The 19,294-nt window shown below is 30.3% G+C and overlaps 1 protein-coding gene across 1 annotated transcript in view; it reads left to right on the top strand.

Annotated features, from left to right (window-relative positions):
• The window catches only part of LOC136977327 (ATP-binding cassette sub-family C member 4-like), a 231,954-nt gene that overhangs the window by 196,582 nt on the left and 16,078 nt on the right, over positions 1 to 19,294 (top strand). The window contains exons 9-23 of the mRNA XM_067272795.1: positions 1,659 to 1,772; positions 2,706 to 2,792; positions 3,966 to 4,157; positions 5,664 to 5,758; positions 5,859 to 5,945; positions 6,005 to 6,101; positions 10,642 to 10,830; positions 10,998 to 11,170; positions 12,962 to 13,242; positions 14,341 to 14,420; positions 15,764 to 15,914; positions 16,325 to 16,558; positions 16,627 to 16,727; positions 17,271 to 17,468; positions 17,536 to 17,691. Coding sequence (XP_067128896.1) covers positions 1,659 to 1,772; positions 2,706 to 2,792; positions 3,966 to 4,157; positions 5,664 to 5,758; positions 5,859 to 5,945; positions 6,005 to 6,101; positions 10,642 to 10,830; positions 10,998 to 11,170; positions 12,962 to 13,242; positions 14,341 to 14,420; positions 15,764 to 15,914; positions 16,325 to 16,558; positions 16,627 to 16,727; positions 17,271 to 17,468; positions 17,536 to 17,691 — 2,235 coding nt within the window. The remainder of the gene's footprint in view (positions 1 to 1,658; positions 1,773 to 2,705; positions 2,793 to 3,965; positions 4,158 to 5,663; positions 5,759 to 5,858; positions 5,946 to 6,004; positions 6,102 to 10,641; positions 10,831 to 10,997; positions 11,171 to 12,961; positions 13,243 to 14,340; positions 14,421 to 15,763; positions 15,915 to 16,324; positions 16,559 to 16,626; positions 16,728 to 17,270; positions 17,469 to 17,535; positions 17,692 to 19,294) is intronic.

Genomic DNA, 19,294 nt, shown 5'->3' with positions numbered 1-19,294 from the left:
ATCAGATATGTTTAAAACAATAAATTTGACGCTGATGTTGAAATTAAAATTAATGAAAGATTTTTAGACTTCTTACCATTTGAAAGATCCAACAGGAAAACAAATATCTGATATTATAATTGGAGAACTTAATGACTTGGGTTTAAATTTGCAGGATATAAGAGGGCAGGGATACGACAACGGGTCCAATATGAGGGGCGATAAAGCAGGAGTGCAATCTAGAATTAAACAATATAAATCGCGAGCATTCTATGTTCCGTGTAGTAGCCACTCTCAATCTTGTTGTTAATGATATGGCAAAAGCACTCTTGGAAGCCGCTAATTTCTTCAACGCGGTCCAAAAAATATATTAATTTTTTTCGGCATCTACTTTTCGATGGGCAATACTTTTAAAACATTGTTATTATACATTTTGTCAACGTGGACAATAATTATTAACAGGACAATTATATTTGTGTTAAGCTTTTACACAAGAATTGAGGAAAAAGTTCTTAAAGACTACCTGTACCTGTACAGGTAGCTTAATAAAGTCTGTTTTCTTTACGAACTTTTCCTCAATTCTTGTGTAAATGCTTAACACCAGTATAATTGTCCTGTTCATAATTAATGTCTACGTTGACAAAATATATAATAAGAAATTAAATAAGGCGAGTAAGGCAATAATAATTACTTTTAAAACATGTTCAAGGTTTAACTTTGAAACCATTGAGTGACACTAGATGGGAGAATACGATAGAGACCTTAAAGCTTTTGAGATTTCATTTGGGAGATGTATACGACGCCTTGATAAGTATTTACGAAAACCAAGAAATGGATAATTTAATAAGAGACGAGGCCTCGGGTTTATTAAATTGTATTAAACAATTTAAGTTTTTGTGTTCATTAGTTATTTGGCATAAAATATTAAATTCCATTAATCCAATAAGCATGTTGATGCAAACAAAACATTTTGATCTAGCCTTTGCACTTGTTCTTTTACAAAACTGCAAACTATTTTTTAAGAATCTTCTATCGGATTCGTTCCTCGATCAAACTTTTATTGATGCAAAAGAACTTGCTACCGAAATTGATGTGGAGGCTAATTTTGGATCAATAATAACACGACACCAGATTTGAAGAAGGAAAAGGAACTTCTTATACGAACCTATCAAAGATCCAAAAGTATCAGATAAAATATAAAATAGATTTTTTTTATCTTACAATCGATCAAGCTCTAAATACACTACTTGCTAGATTTAAACAACTTAGTAACCATAGTAACTATTTTCATTTCTATTGAAAATAAAAAAATATGTACCTTTATTTAAATATATATATATACATATTCTTAAGGGGCGGCAATTTGTCTTTTTGTCCGGGGCGACGTAACCGTTAGAGCGGGCCCTGAGTGTAAATGTAGTTTTGCTTGCCTTTCAGATGGTCTTTCTTTTGTGTGAAGTTATGTAGACTCAACAGTCAGCTATTGTCTTTCTGATGAAACGCTTTTTCTTGCATTAAATCTTTAATATATTTTCGTTCCTTAAATAATACATTTGTATAAGAAATCATACGATCGATACGATTTAAATGTTACAATAATTTATTAATAAATATTTTAAAATTGTGTTATATGCAACATTTTTTTATTATTGATAGTAATATTTGATTGTTTTACGTAGGAATTTCTTCTACTTCAAGAAAAAGATAATAATTCAATCGAAATTGCAGATGAAAAGACAAAACTAAATGAATGTGGGATATGGATGGAAAATCTTATGGCTACGTGGAATAATGTGAGTATACTTTTTCAAGATTTTTTAATCTTGGCGTAATACTAATATACCCGTTTATTTTACAATTACATATCTTATATTACTTTCATAAAAAATTGCTATTCGAATTCTATTATATTACTTAAGTATATTTTATAGAAGTCGTATAACTATTTTCACATAAAATCGTATGCTTATTCAAAAAGCGGTCTACGTTGAATTGTACTGTATTGGACTGAGCGATTAATACTACTAGCCAACAGTTCCATACTCATGTAATACTTTAACAATTTCAAAAATTTTATAAGAACGTATGCTAAAATTCTTTTATGTAGATAATGCAAATGAAGACGAAGATGTATTTTTTCTGCAATTAGTGACTTTCGTACGTGAATTACCTCGTGGTTTGCGTACGAAGGTACGAGGTGAACGTTTTTATTTTCTATCCAAAAAGCTTATTTTGGATCAATTCACTTATCACAATATATCACTTAATTGTGTATACTTATGTAGAATTATAATACAAGTTTTATTTTGGATCAGTGCTTCGGCCAATTAAATACAACCCTTGAAAACTGGTAGCTGATCTCGTTGGTTTATTTCTCACACTTCTAAAGTTTACATGGTTTTTTTCTACCTATGTAACATTTGGGTTCAATTTCAAATAAAAATCCATCATGTTTTGGGTTGCTATATTCACCCGAGTATTTTCTTACTTGCATTTCTGGTTTTTAACAGCGTAAATATTGTTATATTTTTAGGACACGATTCGTTTTTTACAGTCAAAATACTAAATTATATTTTAATGTATATAACATGAAGCAATTATTAATATTAAGAAACGTCATACAGTATGCTTTAAAGAATATAATATTAACATTATCGTTTAAATGTTATGATTTATTGCAATTTCTTCATTCAATTTTATGTATTTTACCAACATATTTCTGTTAGAAAACCGGATCAACATTAAATGGGATTACGTTAAGTGTACAACCTGGAGAATTGTTAGCTGTTGTTGGTTCAGTTGGATCAGGAAAGGTAGTGATTTTACTGTTTAATCTTTGTATATAAAATGTAGTATATACTCCATAGTATAAAAGTTCTGATTGTACCTGTACGTTATTTTGTATCCAAAAAGCTTATTACGTCACTTAATTGTGTATATTTATACACAATTATAATACAAGTCAGTGACAGAGAAGTCGACCGCATGACTTATTATTTAAAAAATTGTATGTAAAACGTGAAAACAGAACAAATAACTAAAACAATACAACAATGATATTTTCATTGATGTATGCCTGCAAGTTCTAAATGTTACGTGAAATTCGAAAAGTTTTCAATGACGATCCATCACTTGGCATATTTCTATTTTGTGATATTATCGCGAAGACGAATATCCTCTAAATGTTTTCCCATGATACTCACCGGCTATGCAATTTCTTTCTCATCATACTTCTCCAAATTTTCTCTACAGAATAGCGATCTACTCTTCACACACGCCATAGTAACACATTTATTTATTTCTAGCGAAACGGCTTGCTGGTTACCTTAGCAATGTACAGTAAAACGTTATTTTGCTAGAATAAGAATGAATCTGTAATGAAGTCTCGTAAAAAAGCAGTTGGTTTCGAAAAGGACCTGTACCTTAATCACTCTATCATAGAAATGTAGTTTACGTATACAACGAGCAGATATACAACCAAATATCATTAACAATGCTTGCTTCTGGTTTCGATCCCAGCAACACTGTTAGTTTTTTGACCTTTACTTACACAAATCACATTTGATCAATATCCCGAAACAAATTCGGAAAGTGAATTCGTCAGAAAACAGAACCGATTTTCAATCAACTGTTATCTAGTGGTGATGATGTCTTGATCACCCAAAGTGACGTCACATTTTAACTCTGACCGTGATATCTTCTGAATTGCCGAAATATAGTAGATATCGCTAGATAGTGCGGTATTGTCGAAATTCGCACTTTTTACTGAATTTCTGTGATTCAGTAAACACATACTGCTAGGTGAGGAGAGGTAGTTCTATTGGATTTTTTTACTAAATGGAATATATCACATAATTTTACTAATATAACTATATATTGAAAAAATTCCTTATATTAAATAACGTAATTTACTATTAACGTTTAAAATCATAATTACAATAGTATTTTTTTTCTCTTCACTAATCCAAAGTTTTTTTTCTCGTCAGACATCTTTATTGATGTCGATATTAGGAGAGATTGCTATTACTTCTGGAAAAGTATCAGTGAAAGGAAAAATATCTTATTCTTCACAAGAAGCATGGATATTTAACGGAACAATTAGAGAAAATATAATATTTGGAGAGGAATATCAGGAAGAGAAATATAGAAAAGTTTTGCACATAACGACCCTTGAGAAGGTAAAATCTTTATGTACTTTAACAACAAAATTTACATTTTCAAGCAAGAATTTGTTGTAAAAACTCTGTTTTTTATAACTATGAAATATAAGGTCATAATTGGGTTGGCAATTGAAAAAATTGTAGATCAGTAAATTCTCACTGTCGTTCTTAACCTCCAAAACGTAATTAGAGATATGTACAGTACATGAAAACCAGACAAGGAATGTCAACATATGGGAGGCCCAGATTAACTATACACAGACGACTGATGAAAATCGGAAGTTACGTTATTTCAATTTAATTTCTCTGTTGAAAGGAGTTAGATAGATGACCAGCACGACTCTATTGCATACGGAAAAGTACGATGAACAGGGGCAAAGCAGTATAAATTTGAGGTGGTTGGTATATAGAATGTTTTAAATTAAATAAAAGGACAATTAAAAATTGCAGCTCGGCATTGTGAATTTTATATAATGCTGTAGTTTTAATTTCAGTGTAAAAAAACATGTGAAAGAAAAATTTGTATCAAATCAGTTTGTACAATCCTTCATTAGCAATCACAAAAAACTTGTAATGATCTGTTTACTTTGATTTTATTTCTGTGTACAGTATCGCATGTCAGCACAAAGTAATAGTTATCCACTTTCTTCCAAAAATAAATTCATAACTGAAGGGCAACAGATGTCATTCATTGCGTTGTATTTATTCTCAGTAATCTGGCAGCTAGAAAATCCGACCCGATATGTAAAAGAAATGGCCAGCTTAACAATAGTGCACTGTATATTAATTTAGTACATGATTAATAATAGTAGAATTATCTTTAAATTTCTATAAATTTTATGACAAATATCTATTGCCATCGTCACAATGCACTTTTGGTAATGTCTTGCCTCTGTAAATAATACTTTTTCTGTCCAAACTGAACCGTTTATGTAGCTAACATTTTTCAGGAGAAAACATTTTAATTGAAATAATGTGACTTCCATCAATAAAGTTAATCAGATTCTCCTGCTCTAAGCTTTCTGTATCTGGTCAAGACTTTCATCTGTCTGACACTGTTCACGAGAGACAGACAGAAAGACAAATGACAGGGAAGGTTTATAAGTCTATAATATATTTAAATTGTCTCCCGAATGCTTTTTAGATTGAAAAAACTGCATATCGTTATGAAATTATGATGCCTTGTTTTGTGTTGTTTAAAATCGAAGGTAAAGACTGTGAAAAAGTCACCTGTTATTCACTTTAATGCTCCAGAATTTCCCTTGCTGACAATCTGATTTTCTATCTTAAGCTACTTAGTATAATGTATAAAATGTTCTTTTAATACATGAAAGTATATCTAGTTAACGAATAAAACTCCTTTAAAAATCGAAAGTGAATGATATATTACGAACATGAAGTAAATCAATGGTAATATTTTCTTCAATTTTAATTAATACGTAAATTATAATTTGGAATTTAAAAAATTCTTGACATTTTAAAAAAATATGTAATTAAAGTATGCAGTATTTTTGTCATTGGCAGGATATACACTTATTTCCTAATAGAGATTCAACACTAGTTGGAGAAAGAGGAGTGATAATGAGTGGTGGGCAGAAGGCAAGGATTAATCTAGCAAGGTAAAATTAGTCTAATTTTAGTAAAATATTTTTATAGGTACCACTATTAATGCGTATTATAATACATTTACTTTTCTTATATTTATATACACTTTTTCAGAGCGCTATACGTAGATGCAGACATCTTTTTACTTGATGATCCATTAAGTGCCGTTGATGTTCCAGTAGCCAGACATTTGTTCCAAAAGTAAATATTTAAATAGAAATAGTCTTTTCTTCATATATTTTATATTTCCTTTATTTCAGGTGTATAATGGAATACTTGAACGATAAAGTTTGCATTTTAGTTACTCATCAAACACAGTTTTTGAATTCTACAACTAAGGTTATGATGCTAAATGGGGTAAGAAAATTAATTTACCAATGTCTATTTTAACGCTTTAATTTAGTAATATTGTGATTAATTTTAAAAAAAATTATGAAGTTTGTCTAATACAATATTTAATACATACAATGCATAATTCTAGTACCATTCTCTGCCTGCGTTGATGATTAATATTTCTTACTTGAAAATAAAAATATTAGCGTTAGTTAAGTATAAACTAATTATGTGGAAATGCTTTCATATGATTTCACGTTTACATATTTTTTATATATAATATATCAATTAGGGAAGTTGAGATGTTTCCACTTTTCTTTATTTGTTTGCACAAGTAACAATATAAACAATAAACGTCTCAAAGCCCGATGTGTATGATGAAATAACCAACGATCGCCTGAAATATCGGGCTATAATCTGGATAATTAAATGATTATTACAATCATTTGATTAGCCAGATTATAGCCCGATCTGTCAGGCGATCGTTGGTTATTACAAGTAACTATTACAATGTATTATACGATGGATATTTATTAAGTTCATAATCGTTTTCAGAAAATAGTTTCTTCTTTTCCCATTTTTTATCGCTGAATACTATTTACTGAATACTGATAGTTTCCTGAGTTTCTTTGCACTTAAATAGGGCATATTTTCTATTTAATATTTTGTTATGTAAATAACATCCTGTAGTGTAAAATAGTAATGACAATTTTATTGTTAGAAAGGGGAGCAAAAGAGATTGTGCTGACATTAAAACGTACTAATTTAAATAGTTTTAAAGGTACCAAAATTGATGCATCCGAATCTGAGACATGTCACTTTTCTTGCCCACTGTCTTAACAGAATATATTAAACCATTTGGGCGGGATTTTCCAGATCTTCCGCTTTTAATTTGGAAATTCAAAAGTATTGCATTTATAAAATGCAACTACAAAAAGCGGTAACTGGATTGACACTGAAAACAACCTGTAATATCCAGAAAAAAACACATAGATTTAAGAGTCATATCACATATTCTCACTCGAAGGAGCGTTGATACATAAGTAGGACAAAACATTTTTAATACAATTAAGCTCAAGGATTAGTTAGAAAAATAAGCAATGTTAAAGGAACAGTTACACTGTTCATTCATACAAGTTCTTGTGCTGTTCATTTTCTAATGTTTTAGGAATGATCTGTATACTGAGAATTCGTGGGGATTTTTAAATATGACAAAAACCAATTGGATGAATTTGGTTTAGAGGAAATAAAATAATCTTTGAGCAATAATTAGGATATTGAAAATAGAATTCCTGATTCTCATCAGGAAAACCTTTATAATGAAAACCAACTATGGTCCTCTCAGATTTTTTTATATGGAGAGATCATTTTTGCCGTTCAGAAACTTACTTTCCTTTAACTGTCTGCGGCACACCATGGAAAATATAGGACCATTAGCTGTTTGCAAGTATAGTACACTGATTTTAGTAGCTTTTAAAATATGATATTTCACATTAATATACTGCAAACTGATTCAAATTATCTACTTTTTTTGGAATCATTTTTCTTCTATGCATTAATTATATGCAATAAAAGAATAATTTTTTTCATACGTTTTTAGATTTTTAGTTAATTTTGGAAAATTTACTACTTTTTCTCACTTTTTCAAATAAAATTTGTACTGCAATTTTTTACGTTTCTGCTGTAATTCGGAATGAAAGATTGAATTAAAATAGGTTTATTAGAACTAGGCAACAGATTATTTCGGCTATATGTGAATAGAAGTATGGCTCCGAGTATGCCTTCCTGTAAGAAAATAGCATGTATTTTAGGTGATAAACATTTGAAAATAAACGGTGAGCTCAGGTGGCTAGATCGTTTACAAAGTGTGAACCACAGACTAACTTCCAGTGTGCAGTGGTTTTATTCTGATTAAAGAAAACAATACTCGCGTGTTTATATAAATAATCCTTAGTCCGCTTGTCTGATCACGTTAAAAATTTAATTCTAAAAAACAGTATAGGTACTCCTCACTTTACGACCTATCTGCTTAACGAACACTCGCACTTACGACCAATCGAGTTTCGACCTGCATTTCGGGAATCCCCTTTCTCAGCTTGAGTGTCGGTCATGGTGAATGGTGACATGCGCACTAAGCGTACTACAATAGGCTTGCACTTACTATAATAGTCTTATAGTACTATAATCGGCTAATAGCGTACTATAATAGTCTTTTTATGAATAAATTTGAAGTTTGTTGCATAATTTGTATAATTTTACAACGATCCTATATTCCCGGCGCAAGCTCCTAGCTTATCGACCAATTCGCTTAACGACGTAGTCGTCGGAACGGAACTCGGTCGTAAAGTGAAGAGTAGGGGAGAGCGGGGCTAAAAAGTTCCCGGGGTAAGTTGTTCCGATTGAAATAGCTCCACAAGGAAAAAATATATATATAATTAGTAAATACGTCATGAAATCGAACGTTTCTGCGCACCGACGGCAGCTATCTTAATCAGGTCAGTGACGTCCGGTACATCGGAAAGAGAGCCTGTACGTCGCTGATCCACATAAGTAAATATTTTCGTGTTTGATATTTTTGGTATATCTGGCGAATTTAAATAATTAGCGATTAGTTGTTTGGTATTTTTATTCAAAAATATATCGAGTATCTTGATATACTACGCGAAAACTGTATGTCTCGTAACCTAATCTAGTAGTTGCTGTTTTGAATCCATGTGTTATCGGGGCTAGATGTTTCCTTCTTTGGGGGCATGTTGTGACCTTGGAACAACTTGCCCCAGTTCATCTGTACCAGTAATGCAGTAAAAATAATGTTTTATTTCCTTTTGCAGTATGCGGACTTATATTCGAAAAACAACACGGAGTTCTGTATCTCAGGAGTTGATACAAAGAGCTGCAGATGCAGTTATTAAAGATGGTTAAAAAAAAACTGTTGTCAGAGAATTAGATATTTGTCATATGACGTTATATAGATTTGTAAAGAAGTTTAAATCTGGAGTAGAAAACGCTGCGATTGGCTACAAAAAAGTAAGATTGGTCTTTATTGAAGAACAGGAAATCAAGTTAGCAGAGTATTTGTTAAATGTAAGCTTTACTGACGAAAGACAAATCTTGGATCAGCCAGGGTCATCAGGAGTTGTAAATTTGCCTGCAACTTCTGGTGTTATACAAGAACTTGGAAAGGATGTTCCTTTCTCCCCTTTTCTTTAAGTAAAAGTTATAAATGTTGAAACGTAAAAATGTTTTCTTTATAATAAATTTAAGAAAAACAACTAATTATTGATAAGATATTATTGATTAGTCTTTAAATACATACTTAGTTAAATAAATTATTGTTTTTTTTACATATTACACCTTCCATAGATCTTGTAACAACTTGCTCCACCCTGTTAACAACTAGCCCCGAACCGGGTAAGTTGTTACTTTCCGACTTTAGGTATTGTATTATTAATTATAAAAAAAACTTATAAAAAATCAATCCGAAAAACTGTGTTTATAGCAAAGTTAGATATATTACTAAATTTTAATCTCTTAATACTTATGCTAGAATTATGTTTCCTTAACAAAATATAAGGTTGATTAAAAAACGGAACTTGTAGCCCCGCTCTCCCCTACCTGTATTTGATAATGAAAAATGTGACAATTTTAGAATGCAATTTTCAGAATTTAACGAGATGCTTGTTTTCTCATAATATGACGAATAGTTAATTTTAAAAATACAAATATGTTATTATTTATTTTTCATAAGTGAATATCTTTTATCCAGTTAATTGTTATATTTATTTCTTCAATTACTGTAACACTTAAGAGCCAGAGTTTGATGTACAAATATTACAGCAAATAATAGTAGATAATCCAATAGGGAATAAAATATGTAAAATGTAAAAGAAATTAGCTAGTCCTACATTCCACGAGGTTTCTTTTCTAGATCGCACAAGGAAAGATTGTGTGTGTACTGCACGTACTCATCAGAAATTTAATTATTACGTTTATAATATGCCCAAAATTCCTACAAATATTGCTAATATACTAAAATCTAATACAGAGTGTAAAATAACAACAAAAATAGTCGCTACAACCGTTTCAATTGTGAATTACCCATAATTAATAGTGTGTAATAATCTGTTATAATTCTCTTTGGAATGACAGTTCATCAAATATTACTATATACAAATTAGGTAGTTCTATAGACGCCAAAAAGTTTGTTTGTTTTAATATATGTTTTATTTTTCCACGTGTACTCTGGTGTTTTGCTCCAGTATCCATCCCTTTTTGCTGAGTATTGTCACCATGTTTCACCTCTAATATCTAATTGCTATTTTTTTTATTTTTATTTTTTTTATCTCACTACTGTATTTGAAGATATATATGCTATACAAGTAATTAGAATTATATAGACAATGTAGTATTTTCTACGTTTCCTTCTCACATTTAATACCTGAATAGCGGAGAACTCTCTTTTTAAATACTTCTAGTTAGTTGTCTTTTCGCAATGCGTATTTGGATGTATTATATAGAATTCGAAAATTGTTAACGTATGAAAATATATATTCTTTTATTTTAGGGAAAATGTGACTTTATTGGCAGTTATTATGAAGCCGAAAACTTAGAAAAATATACAACAAATTTATCAGAACAGGAAACAACTGAAAAGTACATGGAGTCTGAAAATTTCTGTTACACTCAGAAAGAAATTGAAATGAATTATCATGACGTATCTCATGAAACACAAGAAACTAATGGTGTAAATGTAGTAAGAATTTTTTTGATATGTTGTTAAAATGTTAATATTATTTAAACTGAAAAAGTCATCTGAAGAGAGAGTTTAAAGCATGATTGTTAATAATAAATAATACGTACATATTTCTTTTCATTTGTTTTATTCTTACTAAAATAACAAATGCAAATTATTTCCTGTAGAAAACGAAATATAATAAAGTACAAGAAGATGAACGAGTTGGAGTAGTAGGATTATCTGCATACAAAGCTTATTTCAATGCAGGAGCGGGTTTCTTCTTCAAGATGCTTATAATATTTATGTTAATTATATCGCAAATCGTTCTCAGTGTCAGCGATTATTGGTTAATTATATGGTATTATATTTACATAATTTAATTTCCTTAGTTATATCCTTAGATTAATAATGTCATTTATATACATTACAAAATTATCAGTTAAAGTGCGTTCACCATTGTCTGGAATAAACCTACTTCAACGCCACTGTTGCCTGTAAATTCTGATTCACTATTTCATCTGTTGGTGTCTTGTGCATAGCTGATCACAACAACAACAACAACAACAACAACAACAACAATTATCTTTAGAATATTTTTAAATATTGTTATGATTTCGGAAAAGAAATTGAAATTTTTGGGCCTTAATATTACTTAGAATATACAAAAATTGAAACCTGTTACATACGAGCATGAAAAAGTGTGAAATATAATATTAATGACATTATAACCAATGTTTTTTTAAAAAAAATAATTTTTGCATTTGTAACAGACTAATAAAAAGCTTGTCTAAAAGGTGCATTATTTAAGTCTGCACGTGCTGCCAAATGCTCTATTCACATATATAGTTACAAGAATAGCCTTTTTAAATGATGCAAGTACAGAGTTCATCTGTCCGGATCCGTTGGAGACAGAGGTCGCCTCTTCTGTTCCTAACAAGTGCAAGGATCGCCTTTCTATCCGGTTCTGCGTCAATTTGATCGCTATTCGACAAATTTGCGTGATGTTTCAGTAACCCACTGCAATCTTTTTAGGTATACTTTTCCCCACTTTCTCTCCTGTATAAAAAAGCGGATTTCTCTTTTTCATGAAATCCATTATGTCTTACCTCATCCTGTTATTGTTACAACATTTAACATGCTTGTTCTATACTCAAGACATTAGTTCTTTCTTCTCTTTCTCTATGTACGTAATTGCATTAGTCATATTTGCTTGTTATACGAGGGACTTGATCCATTTCTCACAGTGAGCAGACAGAGACCTGCACGTTGCTTCCAGGATATGCCGTAGCATGGGTGTTTTTCCACACGATCTGCTTAATTATATACCAAACGTAATTCATGAATTTTTAATTTCAGACACTGTGCCAGAAATTCTTAGCATTTTAAGTGTAGGCGTATGACAAAATGTTGATTGGCGACGTTGCAAAATGCTTACAGCAGTGCGTCACTATCCTGAATTGCTGCATTCTGAAATGTCAGTGCACCAATGCGGTACCAGATTTTTAACTCGATCATCTCTTGCATAATTTACAATAAAATGGCATTGTTTCCTTACTTCATTAGCATAGATCTGTTCCATTCTGAATCATGTTTTTGTATGTTTCTAGTGAGTTACATCGACAGTCGCCATGTTGCTTATATTATGCTAATGGTTGCAGTTAATTAATCAATCAAACAGCCAACTCAAACTCTCAAAGTATGTGAGAAACATGAAATGGTATTTAGGCAATTTCGTCTTTGGTTTTTAGTTTTTTATTTTAAATTGTAATTAGAAAATATAACGTCTACTCTGGTGGAGCTTTGTTCCGAAATGCTGAAATGTGGAGCATACAAAATTACGTCACATTAAAGGCGTTATACCTAAAACTTGTGTGATTCACTTTCCTTGGGATAACAAGTCCTACTACACAAAAACGTCCATATTAACCAACACATAATATGTGTTTAGGTACGTTTTAGCATCGAGCAAAAGCATAAATTTTAACTGATAAGCTGATGTCTCACATTGCAACCACTTACGCACTTGAATTTATCAATTAGTAATTTATAGTAATTATCAGCCGAATCATAGTATTTTTACATTTATTTTAATTTAATAATGAAGTATATTTGTTGATTTAAAAATAATTTATTTCATAATAAATTTTAGCTTACAAGATGAAAGAAGATACACTCAAAATGCAGGAAAAACAGAAAATTTTACTTCAAAAATAGTGACTATTAACAACACTAAAGATGAAAACTTTTATCAAACTCGTGAATTTAACTTTTACATCTATTTTGGATTCGTATCAGCAATATTATTAACGGCAATGTCATCTGCCTCATTATTATACGAACTCTTTGTCGCTGCATCTATAAAACTCCACAACAATATGTTTCGTTGTATTATACGTACTCCAATTTCTTTCCTGGATAACAATCCCATTGGTAAGTGAAAAATAGATTTATTAATTTGAATATTGAATTAATAATTATTTCGTGAAATTTACAAATTATATATATGCAATTTTCTAATAATACGAATTGGTTACAGTATGTAATATCCTGTTCCTATTTTAAATTGAATACCTTGTAGCTGGAACATGATTTTAACCTAAATTTTTTGGGAAAGTTAACTTAACGTTTCGAATTTTCTCTGCATTTTCTCTACAGGATTACATATGATTCAGCTTCAATTAACGTATCAACGTCTAATAAAACGTTCATAACTATCTATGAAAGCTTAGGGCAGGAGACTTAAAATATCTGTTGTACATTTCTTAAAATTTAACTTAAATTTCAGGAAATTTGGCAATTTGGTAGTCTGCGTTTCTTTGGTCTAGTTGAGAGCGGATTAATCCTTTATATGCTTTTATGACTCAATGTCATAATCACACTTGGACTGGCATATGAATACAGTAAGTAGTACATTACAATAGTAAGAAGCCTGGCACTTGACATAATAAATAGCACAATTAGAACCCGACTTCGTATGCTTTCCTTTTATTAATATTGTATGCATATTAACAACGATGATATAATTTACGCACACCGGTCATTAAGCATGTTCCTTTGATTGATCAATGTACAACGATAGATTACTATCTGTGTTTGCACATATACTCTCTTCACATGCAAGAAACAAATAAAAATTTACACACATATATATATATGATTACAGAAATACTGTAATAATAAATATACATTTATAAAAGTAATATGTCTGTTATCTCTACTCATTTTTGTTTGACACTTTTTCTCCCTTATGCCACACAGCACTAAGAGGTTCTTTATCGTATTTTTCACAAGATAGATACTGACTCGGTGTATAGATATTCGGCTTGAGTTATTCGGAGAATTTTGTCCATAAAATTCCCAATATGGTCGACGAACATTATGTCACACTTCAACAGCTCTTTCATAAATCTGAAACAGTATCAGCCTTACTTACAGGCTCTTACTGACAGTGCTTCTATTTTTGTTCATAATAATAATTAATTAAATACGTTTAATTAAGTTTATATTTGAATTCTTTATATTTTTCAGGCAAAATTCTAAATCGATTTTCAAGAGATACGAACGGAATGGATGACACGTTACCACTCGCTTTTCACGAAGCTGTTAGAGTAAGTTTAATAAATAACTGATATTCTCAATTAGTAAAACTGAGTTTTAAAATATAAACACACGTGATTATGCTGTAAATGAAATAGTATAATTGTAAAAACTCGATTATATAATGAAAATCGGTTACAGTTATGCAAAATTAGTACTCTGTTTTCAAAAATATTAGAATTTAATACAAAAGTTTGTAAATTGTTGTTTACGAAAACAAAATTTTTAATTTTTCCAAAAAACCAATGTATGCAAATATCACCATAAACACATCGACATCTTTTGTAATCAAGAATAAATTATTACAATTGTCAAACATTGGCATATCACTATGTAGATTTTCTTACTAATGTGAGCCCGCGGATTTTGAAGGGGATTTTAAAATTGATGTTACTCGAAATAAAAATTAATGTTAATCGTTTCTTCAAAAAATAAATATTCCCGATAGAAAAAACGATCGGACGTCACCGGTTATAATAACAAGTCAGTGGGAAAGTTGACACTTAGCTCTCAAGAATGCAATCATCAACAACAACGATCGATCACGTGATTTCTTTCCCACAACAATAGTATAAAAGTGACAGCTACCGGAAGCTCGGGAGTTCGCACTTAGAAGTTATTTTTGGTGTTTGTGTCCATCTTGGTCTCCTGTCCCCATCCTGAGTGAGAAGACATCGAGGACGTCCAACGCTTCTATATAGAAATGTTATCGCCGCATATAGCTCTCCTCCAACATTAGAGATAATTATCAGCGGACAGCGAACTCTCTCTCTCTCTAGCAAAATAGGTCTAGCTGGTAGATAGTACTCCTGTAAAATATTAGATGATACAATCGCAAGTAGCCACATATAAACTGCCTATCTATCGAACTTATGTAGCATTCTGTATCTTATAATACTTTGTAATATAATAAATGCTTGTTTTATTTGTTAAACCTGTTTCCTGTCTATCCAAAAACACCTGCCTACTTGCTCACCTCCCTCGACACTCGATAAAAACTCATCCAAAAGACAAAGTCGGCGAGTTTTACCAACTCGACGTGTAAGTGGCAATTAGGGTACTCACCCTGTGCCCTCGTAGACTCACAGTAATCTTATAGAATACCATGTGTTCCACACTTTACTTTATTTTATTAATTAATAACTTTACTGAGAATTAACATTTTGTTGATTCTAATTAATCAGCAAGTGTTCCTTTGATTTGCACAAAACTAATTACAAGTCTATTTCTTACAGAGAAATTTGTCTTGTTAGATCAACTTTGATTTATTTGTAAAAATAACTGATAATTCATAATGTATAATATAAATAGAAAATTCAGTTCCTATATATACCAATTTATTATATTTTTTCAGGCATTTAGTGTAGTAATCGGAATATTTGTTATTGAAGGAATTATTTGCCCTTATCTACTCATAGTAAAGTTCATACTTTTAATGTCGTTTTATCTTATGTGGACGATCCATTGCCGTGTTTTGAAAAGCATAAAATATCTGGAAGGAAGATGTAAGTATATTAAATACTGTGTGGCCATCTGAAAGTTTCTCAATTCAGAGCACTTTGTTGGTGTTAATAATAAGCAGATTGACACAAAAACTTCAAAAACGTATCAGAATATGCAAATATTGCGAATAAAGATTATGCGAAAAAAAATAGTTCAAAAACTTATTCTAATACGCAGTTCACAGAAGAAAGCACGAAACAGAACGAAATAAATAATGTAGAACATCATTAAAACGACATTTTAATTTATTATTAAAAACATAACAAATAAAGTCAGCGAAAAACGTAACGTTATGGCTCTACAACAACTTGAATAAAATGCTCTGAATAGGAAAACTTTCTATGTTGTGTATTAAATATATTCCTGCGGAAAGTGATTTCAGATATATTGTTTAATTATTCTGTTTTAACAGCGAGAAGTCCAGTATTTTCTCATCTGAGTGTATCCCTTTATGGGCTTACAACAATCAGAGCATTTAATGTTAAAAATAAATTTAAATCAACTTTTAACAAATACCAGGATAAGCACACTGCAACGTGGTTCATTTACGTGGCATTGAATCGATGGAATTGCACTTATAGTCAAATTATATGTTTCCTAAATATTATTGTCACGATTGTAGTTTTATGTATCATAATGCCTTCAAGTAAGTGAAAGTATTGAAATTTCTATATTACGTGATATATGTGAATTTTAACTTTTTCTTATCTTTAGTTGGTGCAGGAAGCAAGATTGGGCTTATAATAAATTATGAACTAATGTTATTTTTGTATTTTCAATGGTGTACTTTTAATTTATCTGAAACAGAATATCAAGTAAGTTTTATATTAATATTTTATTTATTAATAATTAACACAAATAAATAGTTTAATATTTTCATAATTATTATTTTATATGAAATAACTTATATTAGTATTAGTTATTCAGTTTTTATTGAGAATTAATGATAATCTACATAAGATTACCATTTACGTGTTTCTAACAGTCAGTGATATTTTTATATACTGGCATGTAAATTTTAATTTGCTAACATTTTTTATGTATAATTATGCCACACGAATAGGTTTGTCGCATAATACTTAATATAAGTAAAAAGAAATAAAATTACAATATGTTTAGATTAAGAAGAAAAATGAAATATTTCTTTTAGAAGGAATGTTTACAAAAATGAAAGAATATAGGAAACTAAACTTTAAATAAAGAAAAAAAATGATTACAGTAGTTGGAAATAAAGACAATTCTGACCCACCAAATGATCCTGTTTAAATTTAACTTGACAATATTATCACTTAGAGTTTAAAGAAATAACTGCAAATTACGAATAACTGTTAATTAAAGATTATCTGACTATTTTTCAGATGAATTCCGTTGCACGTATACTGAATTATAGCGAGTTAAAACCAGAAGCAGCTTACGAAACTTCTCCTGACGAACAACCACCTGCCAATTGGCCTCAGAAAGGAGAAATTGAATTTAAAAATGTTTGTTTGAAATATTCGAATGACAGAAGTACTGTTTTAAATAATTTATCCTTTCTTATTAAGCCAGGAGAAAAGGTGAGTTAATTAAAACATTTATTCCTCGTAATTCTTTTGAGTAATGTCATTTTATGTTGGAATGTAGATAGGAATCGTTGGACGAACAGGAGCCGGAAAGAGTTCTATAATTGCTACTTTATTCCTTATGACAGAGCCAACAGGAACGATAATCATCGATGGAATTGACACTAAAAATATTGGTCTTCGGGATCTACGTAGTAAAATCTCAATTATTCCTCAAGTAAATTACAATAGGTTTAAAGAAATTCTTTATTAGTTCATAGAATTATTTAATTTTTGTTTTTAAATTTTGGGTTAGTATTTTTATTGCTATAAATACTGCTTGTATGAAAATATCGTTATTTTCACTCAACTTAAACTTAAACTTAAAACCTGCTATGTCATCGTTCGATTTGGTTGCATATGTAATATATTTTATTTACCAGAATATATTGTTGAACAATCTTGATGTAAGGCAATAATATAATTTCCTTGTAATCGGATTGTTAGAACAGATTGTCTTGCAGCCATCATGTTTGGATTAAAATTTGACAGAAAATAATACAAAAAAGTTCTGTTTGTTGAAACAGAGTACGGGGATGACGGCTTGGATCCTCCACAGATTTTTAACTGTTTTGACGCTTCCGTGAAGACAATACGTAAATTCTAATCAATTCAAACAAGTAATAGAATTTTGATTCAGTTTGCTCTGAGTTGCCCAGTAAGAAAAAACTTTTAGATTTAATTTCCTCTGTTCTGGCAAGAGATTTTCAATACCATAACTGAACACCAGTAAAAATTTAACACATCTTCACTCGTAAACACCTAAACGAAAACTGAAAAACGCGTATGAGTTTGTGAAGATGTCAGCACGGCAGAATGAAACGTTAACTTCTTTAAGAAAATTTTGCAAGTGATAAACACGATATTAAACGATACAAATTAAGCACGAAAACACAAAGTGTGGAGGCGATCACCTATTCCAAAACTCATGGTTTGATTAACTGGAAATTTGTACCCTTTAGTATGAGAATTAAGTTACAATTCTACTTCCATTTCCTGGTTCTACTGGAGATTTGTATATTTATTTATATATATTGTTTTTTAAAACAATTTCACTCACGTTGAAGATACGCCATATAATCTAAACAGAACAATACATAAAAGAAAAGATATAAAATAAATATATTACCATAGTAAATAATCTTATCAATTATTATTTCCCTTGGTTAGCTTTTATCATGGGTTATTTCCAAATACAGTCACTTTCTGTTTTATAGGTTAATAAGTTCTTTCATAATAGTTTGGTTATATTACAATTATTAACATTCTTTATAATTTCGTATATCAGATATTGTATTTTATATTGACTTTAACCAAAAAAAAACAAGGTGAAAGACTATTTTCAATTGTGGTCATTTCAATTTTTATACGTATTTATTAATGCATTGTATATTTAAACATTAATTTCGCCATTTTACTTCACATGTGTATTATTTATTTATTAATACAGGCGATATTACCAGAACAATAATTTTGTCACATAACAAAGATAAACAACAGTAGTTGTAATTGTGTATATTCTGCATGTTGTGATACTTACTTATAAATCATATAAGCTGTATGTTGCAAATTGTTATAATATAAAATGTATTTTAGTTCTCTGTTTACATTAGTTTTCTTCGTGACCAGAAAGAGTGTTTGTCATTTTTGTAACATTTGTAACAAATAATCAATTCTTATTAGCAGAAAGGCTGAAAAGAAATATAGACGAATGTACTAATATCTTTTTAATAATTAAGTGTGAGAAACGAACCGAATGTGAGAACCGAGCTTGACTCCAC

Source organism: Centruroides vittatus, unplaced genomic scaffold (assembly GCF_030686945.1).
Source record: "Centruroides vittatus isolate TY-2023 unplaced genomic scaffold, ASM3068694v2 contig_453, whole genome shotgun sequence".
NCBI classification, from domain to species: Eukaryota; Metazoa; Arthropoda; class Arachnida; order Scorpiones; family Buthidae; genus Centruroides; species Centruroides vittatus.
The sequence above is the reverse complement of the archived record's forward strand: the minus strand, read 5'-3'. Positions and strand labels throughout refer to the sequence as shown.